This window comes from Anser brachyrhynchus, assembly GCF_964034855.1.
Source record: "Anser brachyrhynchus genome assembly, chromosome: 1".
NCBI classification, from domain to species: domain Eukaryota; kingdom Metazoa; phylum Chordata; class Aves; order Anseriformes; family Anatidae; genus Anser; species Anser brachyrhynchus.
Window position 1 is genome coordinate 193,296,024 of NC_137694.1, and position 24,844 is coordinate 193,320,867.

General features: G+C 42.2%; 1 protein-coding gene across 7 annotated transcripts; it reads left to right on the plus strand.

Moving 5' to 3' along the window:
- The first annotated feature begins 7,299 nt into the window (after positions 1–7,299).
- GJA3 (gap junction protein alpha 3) lies at positions 7,300–22,186 on the plus strand. 7 transcript variants are annotated; one of them, XM_080577730.1, is made up of 4 exons: positions 7,643–7,659; positions 9,213–9,301; positions 14,440–15,945; positions 16,463–22,186. In XM_080577730.1, exons 3-4 carry the CDS (start codon positions 14,457–14,459, stop codon positions 16,642–16,644), a joined length of 1,671 nt encoding a protein of 556 aa, XP_080433856.1. In that variant the 5' UTR covers positions 7,643–7,659; positions 9,213–9,301; positions 14,440–14,456; the 3' UTR covers positions 16,645–22,186. The 7 variants fall into 7 exon arrangements, with proteins under 7 accessions (XP_080433854.1, XP_080433859.1, XP_080433856.1 ...); XM_080577728.1 differs by lacking the exon at positions 9,213–9,301 and having other exon boundaries at positions 7,300–7,659; XM_080577733.1 differs by lacking the exon at positions 9,213–9,301 and having other exon boundaries at positions 7,300–7,659; positions 21,165–22,186.
- The last annotated feature ends 2,658 nt before the right edge of the window (positions 22,187–24,844 follow it).

Here is a 24,844-nt window from a genome sequence, read left to right on the forward strand (position 1 = left end):
TGTAAAATTTTCTGTCTGGTATCCAACATTGCTCTTGTCCTAAGACTCATCTCACTTGATCTGAAAGTATTATAGCAGTCCTAGTACAGACTTAGCCCTTAATCCCGTTGTTCCTGAGTTTTCCCAACTGAAAGATAAAGACGATAACTATGTCGTGTTCACAGGGAGCAGGGATGTTTAATCAAGCATTGTTTGTTAAGATCACTGCAATGACGGGTGCCAGAAAAAATATTTTATAATTATTGTGTGGTAAAGATTTCAAACCTATTGTGTGTTACATCATTCCTGTAATACCTGCTTATGGTTAGTCATGTCCCTGGCCTGGATGTTGCGTCCTGTCCAAGGACTGAGTGTTTAATATACGGTGTAAGGAGCCTCCACAATCTCTCCAGCACAAATTAACAAAACCAAACACATCCATACACATGTGCATCCAGACACAGAGGAACAACCCGACTGAATCATTATCTAACTGTTATCTGATAGAAGACTGAGACATTGCAACATGGATTTGTCAGGAATGATTTCTGCCTAGGCCACGATAACAGGTTTTGTATATAGCAGTAAAATAGTTGTTAATGATTCATTGTCAAAGTGTGAGGATCCACCAAGTGGGATAAACTCTATGCAGCTGGGAGGAACTGCAGGTGCTTGGGAAGGCAGTCCTGGAATTCGATAAGATCCTTATCACCGGGAGAAATGGTATAACCAAAGCAGTTTGAGAAGGACTTGGGAAGTTGGGAAGGACTAAAGGCTATCGTTGTGAAACACTGAGCACTTGAAAAATTGTAGGATGGAGAACTGTTCTGACGCAATGAACAATTTTTGAAGGGAAGAGCTGGAGTTTGTAGTAGACCATCCATGGAACATGAGTCAATAACGTTATTGACTTGGAAAAATATCATACTGGTATGTATTAAAGGTTTGCCAAAAATATGATGTTTGTAATAATGTTTCCAGTATTCTTAGGACCTTGAAGTCCTTATCTGGATCCTACTTCTGGGCACCTTCTGTTAAAAAAGCCCATGTATCAGCTGGAGTTGGGAATAATAGATGACCAAATATCTAAAACACAGAACTTGTGAGGAAAGCTTGAAAGAAATGGGCCAGCCTGGAAAAGTGTGAAGAAAGAGCCACAGAACTCCCCAACTATGCAAAAGACTGTGGCAAGGAAGATGAGGATGCTGTTCTTTATATCTGCTGGCAAGAAGTAAAAGGCTTATGTTGGAATGAGATGTGGGCTAATCACTGCAAAAAGCATGCTGTGAAGAGGGCTAAGCACTGAGTTAGATGACGGACTTTTCATCACTGAAGATTGTTAAACGGCAACCTAGTCCAACATTTGCTGAGGGTGGTCTAGATACAGGATTCTGCTATGGGACAAAGGGAACTTCTAAAATCTGTGGCTAAGGGGGCACCAACTGAACAGTCAAGTTGTACAGGCTCTTTTTGCTGAGCCAAAGCTCAGCTACTAAATCAAAATCTTTTTCACATGAATTCAAGTCTACATGTCAGTGCACAGGTCTATCCAGTATGATCTCTGTCAGCAGGGTTTCTTTCTGCTTTTAGCCATTGCAATAACACATTCTTGCACCATAATAAATTCCACTTGACAAAAGCATACAAGGTGGCATACACTTATCCAAGTAAAATTGCAATTCATATAAGTGAAGTTGGTAATAGTTTGTTCTTTTTTTTTTTTTTCTCCTCAGCAGAGTGGGTAAAAAGCTCTTTCTGCCTCAGTTTTATATCTCACAACACAGGCATTCCTTGCAATAGGAGGAAGACCAAAACCCAGACCAATTTTCAGTTTTGCTGCCCAGTTGACTATATGTAGGTGGAGCTCTCTGCAGCCTGGTCTGCATCCAGAAGTTTCACAGTGATAGCAAGCCATTTTGTTTTACCGGTTTCTTTCAGTTCAAACCAGGCCATCGCATTGTGCAGCAGTTTGAATTTTGCAGAGAAAGTTTCCCATACATGAGCTCTGCTTGTTTTTCCGCTCCTTTTGCTGTTCCTTTCCGTGGAAGGTATCTGGTGTTTGAGGCCTTGACAAAGTCATGATGTATGTCAATAAGGTATATTCCTGGTAAATACATTTTATTTGCTCTTACCCTGAGTACAATGGACAAGAACATCAGGCGGGCAGTTTCCTTGTACAGAAGCTTTGGTTGTGGTTTGGCATTACAAAGCATCCACTGGTAGCACTCGTTTAGGATGTTAACGTTGATGTCATCGCTTCCTACTCACCCCTAACCCCATCTGTGTCTCTCCCTCCCCATCCAACCCAGCGCCTCCACTCCAGGACCTGTATCGTGCCAGCATGGTTGTTTGCACAGCTGCGCTCAGCACTGCATTTGGTGACTCTTTTAGCTGATACAGAAACAAGTGTTTTGCTTTGGTGCATTGATTTTTAGCTGGACCAGTTCCTTGATATGACTTACAGGGAGGGCACATGAATAAACGCTTATGCTGACGTGACTGTGGGGCAGTAGGCCATGGTGTTGGGCAAGAAGAGCTGCAGGGAATGAGCGGAAGGGGTGGAGGGAATGGCAATATGTTAAGTCGTATTTGCTGCTACACGCAATGCAATTTCAAATCACAGCCTCTGGGTGTATTTTCATAGGTGGCTGCTACTAGAAAGGCAAAAGTCTTCCTACCTTTTCCCTCTTTCGCTGCTGTACCTTCCCTGCTCTCTACTAGTCCTGCTTCTCACCTACTGCCCTCTTGTCCCTTGCTGCAACACAATCCCCCCTCAGCCCTTGTAGGTGTTGCTTTAACTCACTAACTCAACAGAGAACTATTTGAACTCTGCCTTTTGTTCTGTTTTCAGCTCAGTTAGCTTCCTGACAGGCTTGTGGCAGGCATTAATATATTTCAAATATCAATATTTGTCTTTTATTTCCTCACTTTTCTGTCAGTAGTTTGGAAAACAAACAAACAAAAACTTCTTGCCATGACCAAGTGATAAAAAGTGCCATTCCTTTTAAGATTCTGCACATCCTGCATCTCTCGTTTTGATTCCTCCTCCATACAAACACCTAGCTTGAACAGTTGTAATTTTTCCTCTTCTTCATCACATAGGGCTTTTGCTCCCAAGAGGATGACCTGAAAGCATCTCACTGGTACGCATCCCAGAACAGCCTGATTTCTTCATTGTGTTAGGCCTCCCACAATTTCCAAAGGACTTTTGAGACAAAGCTTGCTCTACTGGGTAAAACGCCAGCCTAGGATGTCAGTGCCATTCTCAGCTCTGCTGCAGATTTTCTGTATAACCTAGGATAAGTTATTAAGTCTTCCTGTGCCTCTGTTCCTACAAACTAGAAATCACAACAACTCTTATTACAAATAAAATATAATTTTTATAATACAAAATAATCACAATAACTTTTCCTGTCATCAGCTCTTATTTGTTAATATGTTCTCTAACATGCTTCTTAGTAGTGTCTAACAGAACACTAATTACTAATTGGTACAATAATAATAGTAACTATAATGTGAGATTAAGCCAGAAATTCAATCTTTTTATTACCAATCTATTTAATAGCTAATAGGTTCCAAAGTATTTTGATTCATCCATGTAGAAAACAACTAGAGAAGAAAAGACTTCAGTGCTTCTTGCTTGAAATTGTGCGCCCTGAGGGAACAGCAGCCTTTCTCAGCATTTAAATATCTTTGGTGCCATCTTCTGTAGCACAGTGGCATGTCAAGTAAATTCTTTTTATTGGCATATCATGCAGGGTGCCACAACAAGCAGAAATTAAGGTATTCATAGCTCTTTTTGAGGCTGCGTGGACACAAGTGCTATCAGCACTGCTGATAGCGATGTACCACTTCTAATTCCACTTCTTCTGCTAAAGGAACCAGGGTCATCACCTGTGTGGAGGCCTGGATGGAAGATGAAAATTATGTAAATATTCATTTTAATGTAAAAAAGTAAATATGGACTTAAGTTTTATGCTGCTATCTAGTGTTAATAACAATGGAGAGAGGCCTTTGAACATAAAAAGGACCTAGGGATTTGGCGCACACTGAAGTGGCATCTGGCAGTGCTCTAAACCTTTAAAGACAAGTGCCGATGAGGGTGTTGGCAGGATGGCCCCTTCATGGGAATCCTACTATCAGAGTGTCCAGGGGAAGAGACACTTCTTACCACCATTTTTTAAACCCAAGCATACCTTTCTTCTGAACAAATTCCTCAGGGAGACAAGTACTATTCTTTCTCTTTCCCCCCTAATTTGGCTTCAGATCCTCATGTTCTGGTAAATGACTAAAAAATAACCCCTCATGCCTCCTCAACATGCTTACATGCTTGTGTATTCACCAGTACATAATTAGTCCTTTATTTTTAAAGGTGCTCCTTTCAGGTTTCCCCTGGGGATTTGGCCTTCTCACTTGTGAATTTTCTACAACTGTCCCAGAGAGGTTTGTTGACAGTGCAAAACTCTTCTTGTAAGAACCCAGAAGGGAATTCCTGGAAAGGAAACTGTTCGTGGATAGGCAGACCCGCAGTGGGCAGCCACGGCATCAGATTATCCCCATTTGAAGATGTATTGAATTTTATCTTAAAAATCCTTGGTGGTGGTACTGAAAAGCTCCTCTATAACCTCACTGCTCTCCTGATCAAGAACATTTTTCTAAGAAAAGAGTGTTAAGGTCAGTTTATACAGCTGGTGGGAAATACCACTTCACACCTGCAAGATACTGAAAAAGCAATCACGGAAACAGCAAGCACTTCATAGTATTAAACCTTTTGGACAGATGGTTGGAAGTGAGATCTCTCTCTTCTTCTTCCTAAAATCAAACCTTTCAGCTGAGGGGCTTTGCTGCTTGAAGGAAGTTGTAATGTCAGGAGCTACAGGGGCTGCTGGGACTCCCTCCATTGCCATCATGCCCCACTGCTTCAGGATCCACACTGTGGTTCTACAACACTGACAATCATGGCAGCACTGTGTTTTGGATATATCACCCACCTCTGGTGATAATCATTCGTCCAAGTGCCACCACTACTGCTTAGGTCAACATACATCTTCCTCCTTAGAATTTTCAGCTGAAAGATTTAAGAGGTAGCAACCAAGCATTGCAAGGATACAGGCACATGTGGATCCTCTGGCTCAGTTTGTCACTGGTCCTCTGCTACACACAGCTCTTCAAAGTGTCTCAAAATTTCTCATGAATGTTATTTTTACTGAATAGAGCAACAGAGAGCTTTGAAGACAACCTGGTATGGTCAAGTTTACAGCTCTCTGACTGTAGAGTAGCTATGAACAGAAACTATATGCTATTGCTGAAGAGTCATTGTGCTAGAATAAATCATTCTGTCCAATGTTTTCTTTTCTCAGAGTAACAGTCAAGAACACAAAAAAGACTAATCAAAATATAGGGGATAGCAAAATATTTGAGTACTGGTGCTGAAAATACTAAGAGACGAGTTTAAATCATCATCTGGACAGAGTTGCAATATATTAGGTTCTTTAAATGGTCTGCACACAATGGCATGGCAGCTATCCTTGACTGAGGAGAGTCTTTGAAAAAATGCTTTTAAAAAATATTGCCCATAATGCCTTCTTTTCTTAACATAGGCTCAGTCACAGGTATAGGCTCTCAAACCCTGAAGACCCAGCCTTGCCATTTGTAGAACTTGAGGAGGCTCTCGAAACCCCATAAGGAGCTGATGCAATGCCACTTCTCTTCTGTCAGTGAAAGGATATGGCCTGACATAGGGTCATAACCGCTGCATGCAAAGCACCCCAGCTTGTGGGGCCGGGAGCTCTTTGTACAGGACACGCAGGCAGCAGAAAGACTTACTTCATCGTAAAATCATAGAATGGCTTGGGTTGGAAGGGACCTCAAAATATGATCTAGTTCCAACCCCCTTGCCATAGGCAGGCAAGCCACCCACTAGATCAGGTTGCTCAGGGCCTCAGCTAACCTGGTCTTGAACACTTCCAGGGATGGGGCATCCACAACCTCTCTGGGCAACCTGTTCCAGTGCCTCACCACCCTCTGACTGAATAATTTCCTCCTAACCTCTAATCTAAATCTCCCCTCTTTTGGTTTTAAACCATTTCCCTTTGTCCTGTCATTATCTGATTGAGCAAAGAGTCACTCTCCATCTTTTTCATAAGCCTCCTTTAAGTATTGGAAGGGTGCATTGATTTCTCCCCGGAGCCTTCTCTTCTTCAGGCTGAACGTCCCCAGCTCTCTCAGCCTTTCTTCACAGGAGAGGTGCTCCAGCCCTCTGATCATCTTTGTAGCCCTTCTCTGGACCCGCTCTAACAGCCCCACATCTTTCCTGTGCTGGGGGCTCACACCTGGACGCAGCACTCCAGGTGGGGCTTCACAAGGGCAGAGCAGAGGGGCACAATCCCCTCCCTCCACCCGCTGCCCACCCCTCTGTTGGTGCAGCCCAGGACGCAGTTGGCCTTCTGGGCTGCAGGCACGCACTGCTGGCTTGTGTCAAGCTTTTCGTCCACCAAAACCCCCAAGTCCTCTGCAGGGATGCTCTCAGTGAGTTCTTCTCCCAGTCTGTGCTCCTGTCTGGGATTGCCCCAGCCCAGGTGCAGCACCTTGCATTTGGACTTGTTGAACCTCATGCAGTTCACGTGGGCCCAACTCTTAAGCTTGTCCAGGTCCCTTTGGATGGCATCTCTTCCTTCCTTGGTATCAACCGCACCACTCAGCTTGGTGTCATCCGCAAACTTGCTGAGGGTGCACTCAGTCCCAGTGTCTATGACATTGATAAAGATATTAAACAGTACTGGTCCCAGGACAGACCCCTGAGGGACACCACTTGTCACCGGCCTCAACTTGGACATAGAGCCCTTGACCACCACTCTCTGGGTGCAACCTTCAGTCCAACTCCTTATCCACTGAATGGTCCACCCAACAAATCCATATATCTCCAATTTGGAGACCAGGATGTCATGTGGGACTGTGTCATCAGCCTTGCAGAAGTCCAGGACCGACATTGGTTGGTCTTCCCTTGTCAACTGATGCAGTCACTCCGTTTTAGAAGGCCACCAGGCTGGTCAGGCACGATTTACCCTTGGTGAAGCCATGCAGGCTGTCTTGGATCACCTCTTTGTCCTGCATGTGCCTCGACATTGCTTCCAGGAGGATTTGTTCCATGATCTTCCCAGGCACAGAGGTGAGGCTCACCTGCCTGTAGTTCCCCAGGTCCTCCTTTCTACCCTTTTTAAAAATGGGAGTGATGTTTCCCTCTTTCCAGTCACCATGGACTTCGCCTGACTGCCAAGATTTTTCAAACACGATGGAGAGAGGCTTGCCAGCTACATCAGCCAGTTCCCTCAGGACCTGGGGAAGCACGGCATCAGGTCCCATAGACTTGTATGTGTTTAGTTTCACCAGGTGGTTTCAAACCTGCTCTTCGCTTACAGTGGGAGGCTCTTTGCTCCCTGAGCCTCCATTTATGGATTCGGGCTTGGTCTGAGGGAAACAAAACCAACTCCTTTGCGCGAATAACTTATATTTCGGATATATCTAAAGCACAGTGGCGGGCAGCGGGCCACCGGCGGGCTGGGGGCCGCCACCGTGCGGCGCTGCTGCGCCCCGCGACATGGCGGCGGTCGGTGCCCCTCACGCCCCGGCGCCCTGCCCTCTTCCACCGCCGCCCGGGAGCGGCGGCCGCTGCTGACAGCGGTGTGCCGGCCATAGCCACGGAGCGGCCCCGGGACGGGAACGGGGCCTCCGGGGCCCGGCCAGGCTGGGGAGGGAGGCGGGCGAGGGGAGGGGGAAGAGGGAGGGACGGGGACCCGCTGCTGCCGCGGGGGCCCCGCCGCGGGCGGGCGGCTGAGGGCGCGGCCAGGCAGCAGGTAGGGAGCGGCGCCCCCCTGCTTTCTTCCATAGCCCGAGCTAAAATTTGGGGGCTTACTGTGACTCCCCCCGGGCCCGGTTAAACGAGCAATGATCGGACGCTGTCCGGGCTCCCCCCGAAGGAGTTCGGCTTTCGCTAATTAAAACAGCCTCGCGTAAGTAGGGCGGGCGGGGGCTCACGGGCTGACCCGCCGAGGGAGCTGGTTGGGGACTGGTAACAGGGGGAAGTGTCCAGAGTTCATAAAATACCTCGGGAAATGCAGGGGAGAGGGGGGAGCCGGATTTTTTTGTGTGTCAGGGATTGTCACAGCTGTTGCCGTGCAAGGGTGTGTGTGTAGGGGATGTTGTTTCATCCTTAAGGGTTCCCGCTAACTTTTGAGCATCAGTGTGCATTGCAAGCCACTTTTACACTTGGAGAGCAATGAAATCCAAGACGTACCGCGGAGGCAGACTTACTTCCACCCTTGTGAACGGTGCCACACAGAATGACAGCGTTACTGAACATAACCCAAGCTGCTTCTGACGTTTCATGCAGTGAGCTCTGATTTACCTGACCGATCAAGGGTTTCACCCGATCATGGGGAAAACACCTAGCTGGCCTCCCTCGGGCCACACAGGGACCAGGCTTTTGCCTCACTCTGGTCACATCTGTGGCCTGAGAATTAACCAAAAACATGCCAGTTACTCACTTGTTCACTTGGGACTCTAAAGGGATGCAAAGTATTTTAAATGAGTAAATGCTCTTTAAAACTCTTCGGAAGATATTTATAGCTCGATTAGGCAAAAGTTGGCCAGTGTTAGCAGGAAGGAAGGTTGTGTCATTTTTTTCCCCATAGGCAAAAAGAGTATCAGAGAGGTATTTTGGGTCCATCCCTGACTCGCTGAAGAAATCACATAAGCCTGGGATGTTATTAGGAATCCTGAGTGTGTGTTAGTTGTGTAAGAGCCTGACATAGATGTGAAAAGGAATTGAACTGAGTAGCCAGAACAACTAGAGTTTCCCTTTAAGGGAACTTCAAAGGGAAAAGGGAAAATCCTACCAGAGCACTTCAGAATTAAACTAGAAGAAAAATTAATTCGTTTCCATAAGACAAAAATGTACTTTAAGAAGTTTGAACAGGGTATCTGGCACTGCCTTGCAGTTACTGTAACGTGCCTGAAGTCCCATCGTACTTCAGCCTGTCCTCTGGGTGCCTGCTTCTCTGTGGTGAAAAAGGGTCTTGAATCTTTGAACTGCCAGAAAAGCTCATCTTTCCTCTGTACATCTGGGGCAGGGGGTGGGACGCTCCTTACTGTGCAGTTTTTAGATCCATGTGGCTGATCGTATGTGGACACCTGACAGATCTGTCTCATTCATGCTTCACTCACTCGGGATGTAGGGACTGTCCCCCTCACGCTCGACGGCTATTCCGTAGTGCCCACTCTTCCGTAGCTTCACACTCTTCTCACCTTTCAGAGTGTTTTATTGGTAAGTCGCTGTCTTTTAATTCCAAAGTAGAGCTCTTAGGTGGCATTTCAGTATGCTGGGGAAGGAAAGGGGTTACTTTCTGTTCCTGTCATTTTTCCTGTGAGCAGTGAATCTGAGCAAAGGTTTGCTATGCCCGGGAACAGAGGAGTTTAGCAGGTGGAGTGTAGTTCTCCTCCTGGGCTCCTTGCACTTTTGCTTTACTCAGGACAAACTTTCACTGAAGTCAAGAGGTTTTGCCTAGGATTTAAGGAAGGGGCTTCACAGTAGTAGTGAGTTTAAAACAGGGGATTTTTTTCTCACAAGTGTTTAAAATGTGATGAAAGTGATAATAGAAGCCTCTGAAACTGTTACACTGTGAGCATAAGAAAGATATCTTTCAAGCCCTCATTCAAAATAAGTTTATAAAACAAATTATGAAACTTCAGCTGTTGTGTATCATTTATTTACATGACCAAATACCATTAGTTTTCACTGGGAATTATAGTAGCTCATTCTGTCCCTCCAGATCTTCCAGTTTGTCTGGAATGACACAGTCCACTGCAAACTTTGTGCAAAGTGACTACTACTTTCATTGGTTATGGATTACCAGAGACAAAAAACTGATATGTAGTTACTTGATCTTTTAGTGTAAAAACAAGGAAGTATTGCAAGTTGTGTTCTCTTTTAACAGCATTTTTTTTCTCATACTGGTTTGTATTTGAAGATAAAAATTGAAGATAAAACCCATTTTGGTAATTTGAAGGTAAAATTTGAAGATAAAATAATTTGAAGATAATTTGGTAATTTGAAGGTAAAAACCCCAAATTAGGGGTAAGGTAATTTGAAGATAAAAACCCAAATCCCAAGATATTACGGACTACCACAAGAAATGAAAGAAAATGTGGGCTGAATTCGTATTCTGACAGAGACATGTGTTAGGTCTCAAAATAATTGCTAAAGGACTTTTTTAGATATACCAGTATTACAAAATCATAAACACACCAGCTGTCATAATCTGGTAGTATATGCAGCCTAGCTGTGTAATTAGTTGTGTGTGTATATATATATATATATATGCCTATATAAACATACATGTATGAGTGAAATTATAAATGAAATATCTTATTTTATACACTTGACAGTGATAAACCTCTTCTGTGATGGGGTCAGAAATAAAAATAGAGGAAGTACCTGGCAAGTTATAAATGCCAGATAATTATTTCTTTCCTGTAGAGGGATATATTTGACATCATGGCTTTTAAAATTTATTCTCTGTCTTGCTCATTCTCTTTGTCACACTCACAAACAAATGCAACATCCACAAAGTCTGTTCGTGCTTGTACTAAACTTGGTAACTAATGGCAGAACATTGATACTTAAACATAATTCCATGCCATTTTTTGTGACCTGCCTATTTTTCAGTTTCTGTCTCAGCGGAATGATTTTTTTAAGTGACACAAAAAATATACAGCTCCCAGTTCTTATGACACAATCCCAAGGTGCATGAAATCCTAGCTTTTCATACTATTGAATCAAATTGTTTTCTGAGACAGATTCTCTGTCATTCTTTTGCAAGCATTTCTCTAATAATTTCATGAAATACATTTCATGACAGATGTTTCATTTTTTAATCTGTATTTTTCCAATCACAGAAGGAAAGAATGTCTCCCTTCACAAACCATATATGAGGTTAGGACTAAGCAATTTCCTGTCTTTGTATTTGAAATCATGACCAACAGTGCTGGAAGTAGTACTATGCAGCTGAAGTTTAATACTACAAAAGCAAGCTTGGAAATGTTCTCAGCTAAAATACTGAGTAATGTCTGTTTAAATTTAAATGTAGGTATTTTGTTGTTGAACTCAGTGGTGACTACTCAAATATTCCATGAGGTCTGTGAGCTCTTGGATTTAGTCTGATGTCATTTAATCATTATTTATATCAAAACACCCCTTTAAAATGGTTGGTGTTATTTTTGGATGCATTACATTGGCTTTAGGAATTACTCACTGGTTTATTTATTAACAATGAAGGGAGATAAAGGACCTGGATTTCTTCAAACCCTCTAGCCATTGGAGCTAAGTATCTTTGCATTGTCTTTGGAAATTATGTCCTTCCCATATTTTGGTATAGGTGATACAGGTTTGTGGTGAAGGCAACGATTGCTGCAGTTATTACTGAGATGAACACTGAGGTTTTCACCTCTGTGCAGTTTAGATGCTATGAAGTATCCACTCTTCTTAAGGACTTTTTGTCTGTGTACTGCATGGATTTTCAGACTTCGATATAAATCTTTTATTAATGTAAGCAATTAGAATCCCTTTTAAGTGTATCCTTTGAGAAATGCATCATTGTGTCATACCTTTGGTGTCCTGAAGTATCTCAGACTGGGCATTGTAGCAAAAAGGGAAAAAAACATCTTCAGTAGTATTAGTGGATGGAGAAAGACTGAAAATAAGTTAGATTCCTTTGCTTTTTACAAATTATTATTTTTGTTCTTCCACTACTCAGTAGATAATTCTTCCAAAAAGCACAAAAAATCCTACTTTAATTGTAGTGAACATTGCTTATTGATGTGTCCATATTAAAAAAAAAAGACAATTGCTGTCTGTTCACCTTACACTGCATGGATTATAATTTTTCATGAGGGCAGATTGACTTCATTTTGGGGAACAACAGAAAGTGTTATCTCTCTTTGTTAAGAACAGTTTGCGGCACCTAGCCCAATGGAAGCAAGGGTGACCATGCTGAAAATGGACCAAAATTTTGAAGATAAAGAAAATTTGGTGTGTTAAATTTTTCCAGTCCAGAAGCTTTCTATTACGAATACTAGTAACCAAAGAACAAACCTTAATTTTGACTACTTATTACTTGAACCTTCCACTTTGCGTATCTGGGCAGAAAACAAAGAGCGAGATAACTTAAAATGATAGAATAATGCAAAGGACAGAAGATAAATGAAGTGCTGATTTTGGTATTATGCTAAATTTCTTGAATCCACCCAATATCACATTATTCCTTTTGCTGTTGCTGTTGCAACAACTTTTACAGTCAAAATAAGAAAATTACTGAACAACATTAAGATAGAACTAAACTGATAAGATTGAGAATAAAAATTAAAAATCATGTAAAGATACTAAATTAGTGTTAAAGAAATAGAATATCCTAACAAAGTTTATGCAGCCTTGGGTTAATATTTTGAGAGAGAAAAATACATTCTTTAGAAACACCCTGAATATATTTCCAAAAAAAAGAGAAAGATTAAAAACTGTTTTGAGACCAGAAGCATTACTGTACAAAATCAGTATATTAATACCATAGTTTACAATTTATCACGCTGTGCTGGAAAAGGAATTCTATAATATTAAAGGCAATGTGTTTTTGTAGGAAATCAAATATCTATTTTTAGATAGGGAAGTTTACGCTGAATTAACTTTCTGAGGGTAAAGTGTATTAGCATTCTGGGATTTCCAAAAATGTTGCTTTTTGTGTGGAAGAATACTACTCTGCAATTACAGGTATCTCAGTTCCTCATAGTAAAATCAAGCTATACAAATATAACAATATACAAAACTAACAAAATAACTACTTTAACTGACAGCTTCAAAGATGTTCAGTACTGACTTTGGAAATGCTTCCTCTTGAAATTCAGCAACACTGTTGCTGGAAATCACAATAAATTAAATACCAAAAATATTCAGTTTTTTCACTGGTAATTTGTTACATGTAATGATGAATTCATTTTAGGAATAGTAACATTCACAGGTATTTAGACAAAAAAATTAAGTATAAAGCTAAAAAGAGCAAAGTGTAATTCAGTTATATTAATAAAAGTAAGTTGAAATTTTTAAAGGAGGGATGGCAGGATAATATCTTTTTTAATAGTGATTTTTCTTGCGTGTTGATTGTTGTATCTGATTTGTAATTACAATTAATTATTCCTGAAAATATCGAAGACAGATGAAAGTAAAGTTTTGTGGTTTGTTTTCATTTGAAGGATGACATCTAAAAGGTAGAAGTGTGTTTGTTAGGAGTATGAAATGTACTTCTTACATATATTGCAGTATGCTTACTTATATTCCAATTGAAAACAAGCGAGGGATAACAGAAGCGATACTAGCAAATTGTAGCTTGTTTCTCAGTTGAAGACAGCTGACAAGGAATCTGATTAAAAAAAAATAAATCTTTAAAATAAAATAAAAAGTCTTTCCAAATCAGAATTGTGTCACTGACTAGAACCGAACGTGGGAAGCCCATCATATATGAATTATTGGAAGCCACTGAAAATATATGCCAGTTGTTTCTCACAGAAGTAAGATCATGTCATTTTATTTCTCTGTGCACAGTTGCTGAAGTGCCCTGAGCTATGGTGGTTTTTTTTTAGAAATAATTTTATTGATGTTGCAGTACAGTAACCACAAGTGGCAGGACATTAGGGAAAACAGTATAGAAACCTTTCCACTGTTCCTCTCAGAATTTGTCATTTTCCCCAATATTTTTAGATATTCCAATAATTCTCTTTCCAGAAATAAACAGACTCAAACATGAGTAAGCTTGGAGAACATTTGTGTTGATGGTGTACACATAGAATTAAACTGTACATTTGATAGTTTTTGAATAATCATCTATTTGTATAGGGTTAAAATAGCAGAGACCTGAGATACTACTAGTCCCCTGAATGCTATAATAAATAAATCCTGATAACAAAAAAAAGTTCGTTAGCCAAACTTTGTATCACACAGTGATACAAGTGCAGTCACTTTATGAGTAAGAATATTCTAATTAATTGAACCAATTTCCATCTGTTCCTTTCTAAAAATAGTCAGGAACAGCTAGAGGCATCTCAGGTGGAAGAAACAGAGAGATGACATTGTTCAAATATTTAAATGTAGTAGAAATTCTAGTTCTGAGTGTGTTTTGCCTGCCACTGTGTGTAGACACACCTGTAGTGGCTAGTGAGAGCACTGAGCATCCTGCTCCTGTGCTCCCCCAGACCCATGGCTGCCTGGGACGCAGGGTTTGTAATTCTGAGCACAGGCGTGCAATGTTCTGCCAAAGGAAGTGCACTTAAGAATGTCATTTGTCAAGGAACAATCTGTTCTGTCGCAGCATTGTGTAATTGTAAGATGTTTTAACGTTGCTCTAATTGCTCTTATTGTAGGTTAGAAAACTGGAACGATGGGCGACTGGAGCTTTCTGGGGAGGCTGTTAGAGAACGCGCAGGAGCACTCCACGGTTATTGGCAAGGTTTGGCTGACGGTGCTGTTTATCTTCAGGATACTGGTGCTGGGGGCCGCTGCTGAGGAGGTCTGGGGAGACGAGCAGTCAGACTTTACGTGCAACACTCAGCAACCTGGTTGCGAAAATGTTTGCTATGACAAAGCCTTCCCCATTTCTCACATCCGCTTCTGGGTGCTGCAGATCATTTTTGTCTCCACTCCAACCCTCATCTACCTGGGCCATGTGCTGCACATTGTACGCATGGAGGAGAAGAGGAAAGAGAAAGAAGAGGAACTGAAAAAGAAGGGAAGCGTCAAAGACAACAACTACCCAGGAGCAGCAATGTCTGGCAGTGGTGGTGGAGGCAGCAATAACGCCAAGGATCCTCCTGCCAAAAGGGGGAAAGAGAAGCTCCCAATCCGTGACGAACGCGGTAGAATCCGTATGGGGGGCGCACTACTCCGTACCTACGTCTTCAACATCATTTTCAAGACACTCTTTGAGGTGGGCTTCATTGTGGGCCAGTACTTCCTATATGGCTTTGAACTAAAGCCAGTCTACCAGTGCAGCCGCCCACCTTGCCCACACACCGTGGACTGCTTCATCTCACGGCCCACTGAGAAGACCATCTTCATCATCTTCATGTTGGTGGTGGCCTCTGTCTCTCTGCTGCTGAACATGCTTGAGATATATCACTTGGGGTGGAAGAAGCTCAAGCAGGGCATGACGAGCCAGTACAGCCTTGAGATGCCGATCACAACACTGACACCGGTCATGGTAACAGGGGAGACCAAACCCGTGTCCCTGCCGCCGCCGGCACCACCCGTGGTGGTAACAACCACGGCACCCCCTCCCGTTCTGCCTGACACCCGCGCTGTCACGCCGCTGCTGGCCCCGGTGACCATGGCACCGTACTACGCTGCGGCTGCTCCCAGAGCGCGGCCCCCCTCCAACACGGCCTCAGTGGCAAGCTACCCCGTGGCTCCGCCAGTTCCTGAGGAGAGGCACCGTGCCATCACCCCCACGCCCGTCTCCACTCCTGTCACCATCCCGACGCCCATCCCCACGCCTACGCCGGCCGTCATCAACTACTTCAACAGCAAAAACCATGCGCTGGCAGCCGAGCAGAACTGGGTCAACATGGCAGCTGAGCAGCAGGGGAAGGCTCCCTCCAGCTCGCCGGGCTCCTCCACCCCCAGCAGCGTCCGGCGTCCCCTCCCAGAGCAGGAAGAGCCACTGGAGCAGCTTCTCCCACCCCCAGCCGGGCCACCCGTCGCGGCGGCCAGCAGCAGCAGCAGCACCAGCCTGAGCGGGGCGAGCGGCACCAAGTGGGACGTGGAGGGTGAGGAGGAGCTGGCGGAGGAACGGCCCGTCTCGGCCGCCTGCACCACCGTGGAGATGCACGAGCCGCCGCTGCTCGTCGACACGCGGCGCTTGAGCAGGGCCAGTAAGTCGAGCAGCAGCAGAGCCAGGTCAGACGACCTGGCCGTGTAGCGCGGTCGCCTCGGCGCAGCGGGGCAGGTGGCTGGAGGCAGAGCGGGCAGGGGAGCTGCCCCCGGGGGTGCCAGGCCCGGCGCGGGCGGGGAAAGGCCTGGGTTTCAAACTTTGACGCTTGCTGTTTTTTTGCACTCTGTGAGTTGTAGTGGGGAAAAATAGCAACATTTTCTAATAGGTCAGGGGTGGCCGAAGTGCAGCCCGTGGGCCAGGGGACCAACCCCCCTCTCTTTAATGTCCGTGGCGGATCTCCCAAGGGCAGCCGTAGTGGAGGCCTGCACAGGTAGCAGGTGGCGATGGGAGCTGGTCTTGTGCCCCAAGGCTGACTTTGATTTGAGAAGAACATTGATACCCTTAGTGCCCATGTGCCTGCCCATCATCTCCTTCACGCCCTTGCCTTCCAGCCTTTTCACACAAGCTGTTCGTGAGCAGTCACCATGACTTATTTTCTTCCTCTTAAATCCTAATAGAGCCCGATGGCAAACACCAGGATGGCATATTGCCTGTTGGCACCCGTCACCTCTATGGAACAACTTGCCATGTTAAAGACCAAGGCGACGGCAGTCTCTTCCGTATATCACAGCTTAATGAAGCCTTTGTGCTCATGGCAAGTTGCCAGTGTGATCCTCTTGGCTGGGCAAAGTTTAGGTAACCCCTGTAATAGATTTTATCACTTTGAAGTTCATCTTTCTCCTTTATTTATTTTTTTTTTTTACTCTTGACCTGTTAGGAAGTGTTCGGTTTGACCTTCTATCCAGTGTTGCCAACCATGATCACACCATTTTTTTTAAGCCCACAAATACATTTCAGCATGTTTGATTATAATTTTAGATGGCTTCTGAAATTGCTTAGCAGAGGACAGGAATGTAAACCACACACCTCAGAAATGATTACACAGAACAATTTCTCTTCAGAAAGCAAGGATTATGATTTCAAGACATTGTGGCCCCATACGTTGCCTGTGGACAAACAATAGGATGAAGTACAGCTCTGCATTTTAGACTATTAGATACCAGCTTAAGTTTGTTGAAAAAAAGCTTTTTAGAAGTAAACTTGAGTGCATATTTTTAAGTATTTAAACATTTTTAGAGTAATTTTGATCTGTAGGTTTAAACTTACTTGGATGTGTACTTACTCATTTTAGTTTGATTTTTGATCTTACAAGAAAATGTAAGGGGAAAGAAACTTAACTAATGGTGAAAGTCCCAAAGCAACACTATTTCCTGTTATGATCTACCCTGTCCTTTAACAGCAATCTGTAGTGTCTGACAAGTCCGTAAAAACAGATTTAGACAACACTGTATTGCAGAAAAGGTGGCTAAAATATCTGGGCAACATGCTAGTGGCTAAAGGGTCTGTTTTGATCCCACTGAAGTCACTTGCAGAATTTCCATTCATTTTAACAAGGAGCAAGATTTGGGGATGGATCTCGCAGGCCATATTCAGTCAAAACTAGAATTCATACGGAGTTTTGGGAGCCAGAAGGAGTGTAGATTTGGGGCCTTAGATAAAGACATTAAAATCCTGCTTTTGAAAATCGTGCATTTCCCTTAAAAACGGGTGGAGGAAACTGCTGGGTACTTTTTTCTAAGGTGCAGCTTTCCTTTTAACTGACTTAGTCCTCCTATCCTTTGTGACAAGTACTCTTGCAGAAATCAGTCGGAATTTTGCATGCTTGGTAAGGCTGGTAAGAGTTTGGGTACAAAGGAACACAGGATTAGGCCCAACTTCTGTTCTAAGCAAAATCCAAAGGAACTGAAGCTCAGAGTCGGTCCTATGGCTGCTGTCAATTGGAAGCACTGTAACTGGAGAAGAGCAGTCGAACACACTGGGATAGCCCCTTGCGTGGTCAGAGTATTTGGCCTGGCAGTGCAGCCCTTCCTCGGGCGAAGCAGGGTCACCCTGTAGCAAACACTTACAATTGCCAGTTACTCTGCTGTTAAATGTTTTCCTCAACGTGTTTATTTTATTCGACAATTAAAATATGTTCCCACCACTCAAGATTAAAGATTTTTTTTTACTCCTTTCGAATAGACAGAAGGAGTTTCTCATGGTCAGAGGCACTGTTCTGCAACCCTTGGGTGTGCTGTCTCGTGACTTCTTGACCTGCTTGTAGTGAAGCAGGTGAGAAGTCTTTCTGCTGCCACGGATCTTGGGGCAGACACTGCATTAAAAGTCAATGTACAGCAGTACAGTAAATATATCTACTATTAGGTGTTCAGCTTCGGGCATGCTCTTGTGAATTTTCTGTGTTATAAGCCATAAAACCCCTTTCTGCAAGAAAGCTAAAAGCTAAATCCTGCTCTGTGTTGTTTTCCTGCAACTGTGCTGAACGTAGAGGTGATACAGTTGCCTACATGTAAACAAAGGCAGAATTTAGCACTCAAAAATTTCAGCCGTATTAGCATCTATAGTAGCAGTTTTTAAGTTTTGGTAAATGCCAAATAATTAAATTGCTGCAAGAATGCAATATGCATCTCTGTGTTTTAGTACACCATAACTCAAGGGCTGTATTTTCCTTTCCTTTATGCTTCTGAAGAATGAAGCCAAAGTCTCTCTGGAGTGTGTTTCTATAAACCAGACCAACTGGAATATGTGCTTTTTTATATCGAGGCCTGAGAGCAAAACTGACTTTTTGTTTGATGGAGCCCTGTATCTTGCAGTCTGTAACTTACTGCAGCCCTTAGAGAGTGTCCCCTGCAGGACTGCATCCATATTGTATATAAAGAAATAAGAAGAGAGATAGTTTTAACTTAGGATCAACTGATATCTAGTCTGCCCTTTTGAATTAATGTGTGTGGTTAGGCCTGCAGAGAGTTTGGGTGCTTTTGTGGAATGTATGGTATTTTCAGGCAGAGTAACTACTGCCGGAAAGCTGTAAAAGATCTTTTTTTTCTTTTTTTCTTTTTTTTCTTTTTTTTTCTTTCTGTTCTGTTAAGTTCAGGGGGAGAAATGCAAGTCTTTTGCAGTCCCTAAGAGTAATCTGACAGAGCAGGCTCCACATCAAAGCAATACTAGTCTGAGAAAGCAAAGCTACAACTCACAGGTTGTGCTTTTAGGATCACCTTGTTTAAGTTCCACCAAGTAACTCTACAGTGTCAAGCTCCTTGGTTACCTACAATTTTATTCGGAGTGCAGTAATTGCTTCTTCCTTTAAGCCCAGGTAACTGTTTCAGTTGAACTCCCCTTTAGTGCTAACCACTCCTTTTAGTTGCCGTGTCACGTTTGGGATCTGTTGGAAAAAAAAATCCCATTGATGTGGCAGATTTGGAATATTTTAATTAATCTTTGCTCATGAATTATCATTGAATTCAACATATGTGAGTAAAGCATAAGGACCAAACTCCGGATTTGTCCTAATGCACAGTGTTAAAATAAGACTACAGATCTTAATTTGGAACTAATGGAAAAATTATGATAGGGCCCAATCCTTTTCACTCTTTTCCTGAATAAGAATTACAGATAGAAATTATTTAGTGTCTAATAAGGTATTTTCAGTACATAGGTATTAGTTAATGTATCAAAAGGTGAGTGTTTCAATGATTAAAGGTATTTGCCCTGTTTTGGTATTAAAAAAGATTAGTTTGCTATCTTCCGTAATTCTGGAAAAAATGCACAAACACTCACTAACTTGCAGAACAGAGTCTGTTGGCAAAAATATCTGTTAATTTTCAAGTTGTTTACTCTTAGGCATTAGTTAATCCCAAAGAGGGGGCTGGTAGCAAATAGTACTTTGATTTAGCCTGCTCACATGGCCATTCAAGCTACAAGCCTGAAAGATTGTATTCACACCCCCAACCTGAAGCCAGTTATTGCGGAAGAGGAACAGAATCATGCCTGATCAATCAACCAAACAAAACAACTCAATTTTTTTTTCTCTTTTAATAGAATGTGGGAAGATTGTCTTAACTAAAGTGGAAAAAAAAATAAAAATCTAAGGTAAACTATGAAGAAGAGAAAAAGAAAAAACAACAAAAAAAAGATACTCTTTGAACAGGCTACCAGGTGTATGATGTGCTACTCTTTTTGCAGTGAGTCATCTCCCTGTTACTAGTTGACCTTGCTTTGAGCAAGGGGGTTGGACTAGATGACTTCCAGAGGTCCCGTCCAACCGCAGGAATTCTATGAAACACATTTTTGAAATCACTGATGGCAACATTACATTCTTCATAATAGTTTTACAAAGATGTAATAAAAATATATCTATACTGCACATAAATACATAGTTTCTTGGCCATGGGCACAGTTGATCTGTTTTCTGTCACTGAGCTTTTTAATTAGTGCAGCTGTCAGTTAATAGAAAAGAAAACCAAGTACAGATGATTTTAAACCACACATTTTTTCCCTTTCTATTTTGATTAAATGAAAACAGCCTGCTAGAACCTTCCCTTTATAAAAGTGGTATATTTTGTCTATGAAAATCAATCTCTTGGTTTTTCATAGATTAAAAAAAGTGCTCCTTGAATTTGTTGGTCCATGATGGCATTGAAAAATCCTAAATCCTTGAAAATAAGTAGTATCCACTGATGAAGTAGATGAGCTGTGTTCTTCTCTGGTGTAATTTGGAAGCCAGTTGTGTGCAAAATGGTTCCAGGGATTGATTTGGCTCAGTATATTTGTCATTTATAAAGGCACATGGAGCTAATTAAATGTCTGACATTTTGCAGCTCTTGAGATTATTTTCTGGTATGAATACATAAGTATAGGATCGGTAAAATAATTAAGGCAAGCTTTAAAACTCAGATGAATACTTAGGTCCTTTTTCAGTGATTCATGGGACCATCCCCTCTGCTGATACGAATTGTTGCATTCCGCTGAGTTTGTGTGAGTGATAACAGTCTGCAAAAGCTTGTCTGCAAAAGCAGAGCATTGAGCCCCCAGCTCGTTTTATTTTTATTTTTATTTTTATTTTTATTTTTATTTTTATTTTTATTTTTATTTTTATTTTTATTTTTATTTTTATTTTTATTTTTATTTTTATTTTTATTTTTATTTTTATTTTTATTTTTATTTTTATTTTTTTTTTAATACATACACTAACACCATGGATTTGAACAGGCTGGCTTTTTTTTTTCCCAAATGTTTTTGTTTCATTTACTTTGATTTTTCTTGTGAAAAGTGTGCTCTTGTAATTTTGATTTTCTGAAGTTTACATTCAGTTTTTGATTTCAGATTGCACATTTGGATGAAATTGTTTTCCAAGTTTACATTTGTATGAGAAGTAAAAGAACGACTCTGCCAAAATCTTAAACCTAAAAGTGAAATGTCAGAAATGTCTTACTCTAACACAGGAACTCTTCGGACATAAGGCAGTACCATTAAAGAAAATGAAACCTGATCACTGATCTATAGCATCAGTTTTCTCTGTATGGTTAAACTATGGGAGCTGGATATATAGGGAGCACACTATGGAAAAAGATACTTTTCACCATAAACTTAATTATTACCCAGTAAATTCATTATTATTGAATTAAGTTCATTATTATTGATACGCCTTCTTGTGTGTGTAGAGGTTCAATGACAAAAACTAGCTGTGGTATATGTCCTTTAAGAACTAAATTTACAGCCTGCTTTAAAATTCCAGACAAACTACTCGTGGAGAAACACTGCACTGTTACACGTAGGAGATTTTGCAAAAAGGTAAATGTTTTGTTTTCTAGCCAACAATATGGTTCTGAGCCTGCAAATGCAATTTCATCCAAGTTATTTTTACTCTTGCAAATAAGATCATTAAAGTAATGGGACTATTTGCATAAGCAAAAAACACTGATGTGAAAAAGAAATTGTAGATTTGCATTTTAAGTTCATTGTAAGATGCCAATCAAATTCCAGAAGTTTTAGTCCTTGAAGAGTTATGCAAGAAATGTGAACGTACTTTAAGATGGAGAATATATTCCTGTTCCCATTGACACTGTTTCTCACAGTTAAAGGGTTGTAAAGCATAAGAAAGCTTACTCAGAGCTTTCTTGTTGCTTCCTGAATGTTTGTCTTTTACATGACAGAACCTGACAACAAACATAACAAGTTTTCTGGGCCATCAGGGACTTGTAATAACCATAAAAGCAGTAAACAGTTAAAAAGTGCTGTCTTCAAAGAAGTGCCTTGTGTATTAAACTCTGTAAGAAACAAGTCGATGTAAATGTTAATTTACCTCAAATGTTTACAAACTCTTGACTAAATAAACTTTTTGTACCACAGTATTGTCTCTTCTAGATTAAATTTTCATGGCTGTGTAGATGGTCTTTTGAAATACCGGGATGACTGAACAGTTAAGCAAAGTCAGTTAGCTCTCTTCTTCACATGGCATGCTTGCTGAATTGCAGCTGTTGGAGAACTGGATGTTTGAAACCCACCTCCATGCAGAGCTCCCAGTGCCTTCAAAGGAAGTTCACAGTCCAGAAGACGTGGCTGGTCAGGACCCGCACTGGCAAGTGCAAGGGGTGAAATGCTGGCCGCCTTGAAATCAGCGGGAGGTCTTCCTCTGCCTTCTGCCAGACGCACGTTTAAACTTGGCTCTTATTTTGACACACACATTTATCTCATGCTGTTATGGTGTTAATAGTGACTCCCATCTTTTACCCCAGTGACTTTCACTTATACAGACTATGATGCATCTAGCTGGTTTGTCTAACGAGACTCTTACTATAAATGCCCAGTGGTTTTTAGTGTCCTTACTAGGGATAATGCTGGGTACCCACCGTGTTTGAGATTTGCCCCTTGTAGGCAAAGTTCACAGTTTAGCACACAGGAGTGTAACCCAATTTGCTACTGAAAATGTATGATGTACTTGAGTCCAGGTCCAAGTTTAATTTGTGAAGAGCAGCAATGTGGGCTAGATTAAGTGACTGTAGAAAAGATAAAGTAAGTATAGGAGTTTTGTAAATCTTACTTTCATGTACATCATTTATACGCCAGTGCCATGGATCTGGGAGGGCAGGAGCTTTTCTATCCTGTGGCACTGGGTATTTCTCTTGTGTTAGCCCAGCCTAGTGTATTTTTGATGCCTCCTGTGCTCAGGCAATACCGTGTCTGCTCTACCTGATGCATCCGTATGGTAAAGCAGATTTATCCAACGTCTTTGAAGACTGGGAAAGGGTAAAGCAAACTGACAAGGCTATAATATGGATAGTTCTAAGATAATGCACAGCAGTGGGAAGAAGCCAAGGAAGAATGTGAATAAAGTGGTAATAGTGATACCAGCTGCATGGGTAAAGAGAACTCCCTTGTCCCTGACCAAGAGCACTTTTTACTACAAATATATGTGGCCAGAATATGTTGCATTCTTTTCATTTAGATGCAGATTTCACTGCAAAGTTCCACAACCACGCCATTTGAAGAACGGGCAGAGTACTCCAAAAAGAGTCGAGAGCACCAGCTGGTACAGAGCGTGGCTGTGCACTGGGCTCTCCCGATCTTGGGAGGCAGCCACGCTGCCTTCACAGGGCATCCAGCCTCCCAAAGAATTGCTGGCAGGAGCATGAAGCACGAGTGTTGCTACTCTTAACCTCTAAAGGCCTGTGTGATGGTGGGGATATTGTTTGCTTCCGGGGCTGCCTTGCCACATTGAGCAAGGCAGCTTGATGAGAATTGTGGAGGAATAACCAAAATCATCTCAGTGTGTAGGAACAAAACTCTCTGTTTGGAAATGGTAAAAAAAAAAAACAACCAACCAACCAACTCCCCCCCCCCCAAAAAAAAAACAACACAGAAATAACCACAGAAGTTTAATGTTCCCATTGTGCCTCCCAGAGTTTAAAAATGAAGTAGCATCATGCAATTCTCTACCTTTAAGCAGGGTACAAAGACCAATTGTGAAAATCCCTTTAGAAATATCTGTCCTTATTGCCCCTCAACGACATCTGTGTGAAATGATGTAGATTCAGTCTGCTACCAAAGCTCCGAATTTGACCTGAGTCCAATTTGGGCTGTGTTCTCACCTCTGGTGCATCAGTCCGATTGCTAACTACGAGCTGCAATCAAGTTGATAGCCGTACACCAGTATAGCCTCTCCCCCCGTACCGTGGCAGGGCACAGCGAAGCTCGTGGTGGTGAGTGGAGGAGGTGTGTTGGGGGCAGCTCTCCAACCTTCTCCTGTGACCCTGCACTGTACAGCGGTACTGGAAGCCAAATGAGGAGCAGCGTTTTTGGCAACTGGGTGTGTCTCAGGTCTAACCATCTTTGTGTCTATTTTCAGTTGACAATGGAATAAGCAGATGTTTATCCAAAATCTCAAAACAGAAGAGACCATCTCATAGAGATGGTCTAGGAAGAATTCACTGTTGGAGAGTCCTAGTCCAGGAAAAGAGTGTTTGAGGAAACGTACATTTTAGAACTTACAGGTATGTGCAAGAATTTACTAGGCCAGAATTTCTGGTAACTGAAAGTACTGCTACTGCATTAGTAGAACAGTTGGTTTGCACCACCTACACTTCATTGTGTAAGTGTGGTGGTTGGTTGTTTTGTGTTTTGTTTTTTTTTTTCTTTTAAAAAAATGAATTAGTGATAGATAGCAACAAAATGCTGTCCATCATAGTAGTTACCTCCCTTTTTCTCAAAGTAGCTGATCTGCATATCTCTGTGTCACTACTAGTAGTATAAGGTCTATCAGAACTTTTTTCGGGATCAAGAGGAGGGTCTCCAATGACAGGAACTTTTGCCATACCCCATTTTCAAGGGTGACACTCAGCACTTATGGCAGTGGCTACAGGTGTTAAGGTGCCTGGTGCTGCAGAGAGCAGGGACAAGTATGTTAACACCAAAATCATGAGATCATGCACAGCTGCAGAGGGGAAAAATAAAATAAAATACCTGCAATTCTTCATCCTCAATCCTATTTATTTGTCCCGTGAAAG